General features: G+C 34.5%; 1 protein-coding gene across 1 annotated transcript; it reads left to right on the plus strand.

Annotated features, from left to right (window-relative positions):
• The first annotated feature begins 1,334 nt into the window (after window positions 1–1,334).
• Window positions 1,335–2,295, plus strand: LOC129077875 (olfactory receptor 502-like). The gene is given in 2 exon segments (XM_054582474.1): window positions 1,335–1,355; window positions 1,357–2,295. Coding segments are annotated over 2 exon segments (951 nt in total). The 3' UTR covers window positions 2,287–2,295.
• The last annotated feature ends 611 nt before the right edge of the window (window positions 2,296–2,906 follow it).

The following is a 2,906-nucleotide window of genomic DNA, read 5'->3' on the forward strand; positions in this document are numbered from 1 at the left end:
AGAAAATCACACTATCTAAACTTGGCACTCAACCATAATGCTAATAAATTTACTAGCTTTGAGATGCTTTGGAAATTTACTGTTTGTAAATATTCAGTGGGAAACCTTCCTTTATTGTTTTGAATGTTTTAGCTTACAGGCAACCAGGTTCTTTTGACCAAGTCAAGAGTATACAGCTAGAAAATTTGGAGATGAGGTTCTATGTGGCCATGAGCTGGATGAACCTGGGTAAATTTCTGAATATTTTAGATGTAACATTATTCAGCTGTATAGTATGTTGAAACTAAAATTATTTCACTCTATAACACTCCAATTATAAAGCATTGTTATATTGGAAAATGATTCAATTTGTTTGAATAAATATATTTCAATAATGTCCTAAATATTAAACAAATAATGTTTGGGGTAATAATTTAGATTGCCATTCCAAACTACTTGATAAATCAATATTTTAACTGTAAATGTTAAATATACATAATAAATATACAGTAGTTGACTTTATTCATAAACTTAATTTGAAATTCCTTTCTACTTCTTCCTTGTCCTATAAAAATTTTCTAATTCTCCTTTCAAAATGGTCTTTTTTTACTAAGAGGAATTGTAAACTTTGTGATTAACTAGGCACCCCTTTTATACATTAGCTGTCAAACAGTAGAAAAGATCACTTGTTGTCCACCTATTTCCATGAGACTTGACTTCATCATTAGTATTATAAATTTCATTTATGGCATAGTTACTAAAGAAATATATTGGATTAAACTGTCTGATATTCACAACTAGATTCCATCAACTGATATGTAAACTTAGGTAAATACTTAACATTGTCAAATAATTTTCTTCATATATAAGTAAAATAACAGTCCTTAATATTACTTCATGAAAATTAAAATAGAACCCTATATCTAAAATCTGAACCCTGTGCATACCATTAGTTAGTTTTCCATAAATGTTAGTACTTAAATCTGTATTACATAATCCTATATTTAAAAATGTTTATCTTTTTGGTTATACTGAACATCCCTTTCTGCTATTCTCATAAGTCTTATGTTTAGATTAATGTACACTTTAAGTATTTTATAAATAGCTACTATAAAGAGAAAAGATATATATTATTTGAAGCACGTTCTCTAGTTTTTTAGGCTAAAAGCAATTGTTAAAATATACAAGACTCATTACACATAAATATACACTATGGGCTTTAAAGCAAAAAAATATTCCAAACTTAGCTTGAATAATTTGTTTATAATAACCTCTGTGTATTAAAAATATTAAACCATCAAACTTATAATTTCTTTAATGTAATGTTTCATCATAGGCTCGTTTTGGTAGCAGCTATGTTATCTCATGGATTCCCTGGGGCACAGGAACCACACTGTAGTGACAGACTTCATTTTACTGGGCTTAACTGATGATCCAGTCCTTCGAGTCATCCTCTTCATGATCATGTTATGTATCTACCTGGTGACCATATGTGGCAATCTCAGCACAATTATTCTTATCAGAATCTCTTCTCAGCTCCATCATCCTATGTATTTTTTTCTGAGCCACTTGGCTTTCGCTGACATATGGCTTTCAACTTCTGTCACACCCAATATGCTTGTAAATTTCCTGGTGGAGAGAAATCCAATCTCCTATCATGGATGTGTCATGCAGCTTGGTTCAATTGCTGTCTTTGGGGCAGTTGAGTGCTTCCTTCTGGCTATGATGGCATATGATCGTTTCGTGGCAATCTGCAACCCACTCCTTTATTCAACCAAAATGTCCACTCAAGTCTGTGTTCAGTTCCTCATAGTGGCTTACATAGGAGGTTTTTTCAATTCTTGCTCTTTTACTATTTCCTTCTATGCCTTACTCTTCTGTGGACCAAACCGTGTCAATCATTTTTTCTGTGATTTTGCCCCTCTAGTGGAACTCTCCTGTTCTGATAGCCGTATCCCCGCAGTTGTCCCCTCATTTGTTGCTGGCACCATTGTTGTGGTCACTGTGTTTGTCATAGTTGTCTCCTACATCTACATCCTCATCACCATCCTGAAGATGAACTCCACAGAGGGCCACCACAAGGCCTTCTCCACCTGCACTGCCCACCTCACAGCAGTCACTCTGTATTTTGGGACTGTCACATTTGTTTATGTGATGCCCAAGTCCACCTTCTCAAGTGACCAGAACAAGGTGGCATCTGTGTTCTACAATGTGGTCATCCCTATGCTGAATCCCATCATCTACAGTCTCAGGAACAGGGACATTAAGGAGGCTCTGAAGAGAGAGCTTGGCAGAATATTTTCTTAGTGAAGTTTGATATTTATTATTTAATATCATAATATGGCATAAATAAAACAATAAAAGGAAATTGAGTTGTTTGTGGTCTACATATATTTGCCCATATGTTATTATGTGCGTGGAGCTTTTCAGTGAAGGTGGGAGTGTATTTTCTGATATCAACTGTAACTTCAAGGCACACAGTGAGGAGCTGTTAATAACATCAAACTTAGTTTATAATCAGAAACACAAAAGTTAACATGAAAAAATAATCTGCTGAAAATTCTCTTAAAATATTATTCATTTTTTTCCAAAAGCTGTTCTCTGCCATAAGTTACGGTGATTATACCTCCAAACCTCAAGGCTGTGTCTACTTATAATAGCAGCTTAATGTGAAATCAGAGAGATAATTATAGTTATGACTGAGTATATTCAGAGTGGAAATGACCAAATGGAACCAGACAGTAAAACTACTGATGACACTCTTCTTATAGGAAGGTTGTCTGCTGGGAATGGGCTTTGTGGACCTGTAAATTGTTACCTGTGTTCCTGATCTCTGGCTCCAGCCTAATTCTAAGGAATGCCATAAAAGAATAGGATAAGATGTCCCTGACCAACCTGTGAATTCTGTCAGGTCAAAACAATGGAAT

This window comes from Pteronotus mesoamericanus, unplaced genomic scaffold (assembly GCF_021234165.1).
Source record: "Pteronotus mesoamericanus isolate MK-2021 breed Mesoamerican mustached bat unplaced genomic scaffold, CSHL_Meso_final contig_1189, whole genome shotgun sequence".
NCBI classification, from domain to species: Eukaryota; Metazoa; Chordata; class Mammalia; order Chiroptera; family Mormoopidae; genus Pteronotus; species Pteronotus mesoamericanus.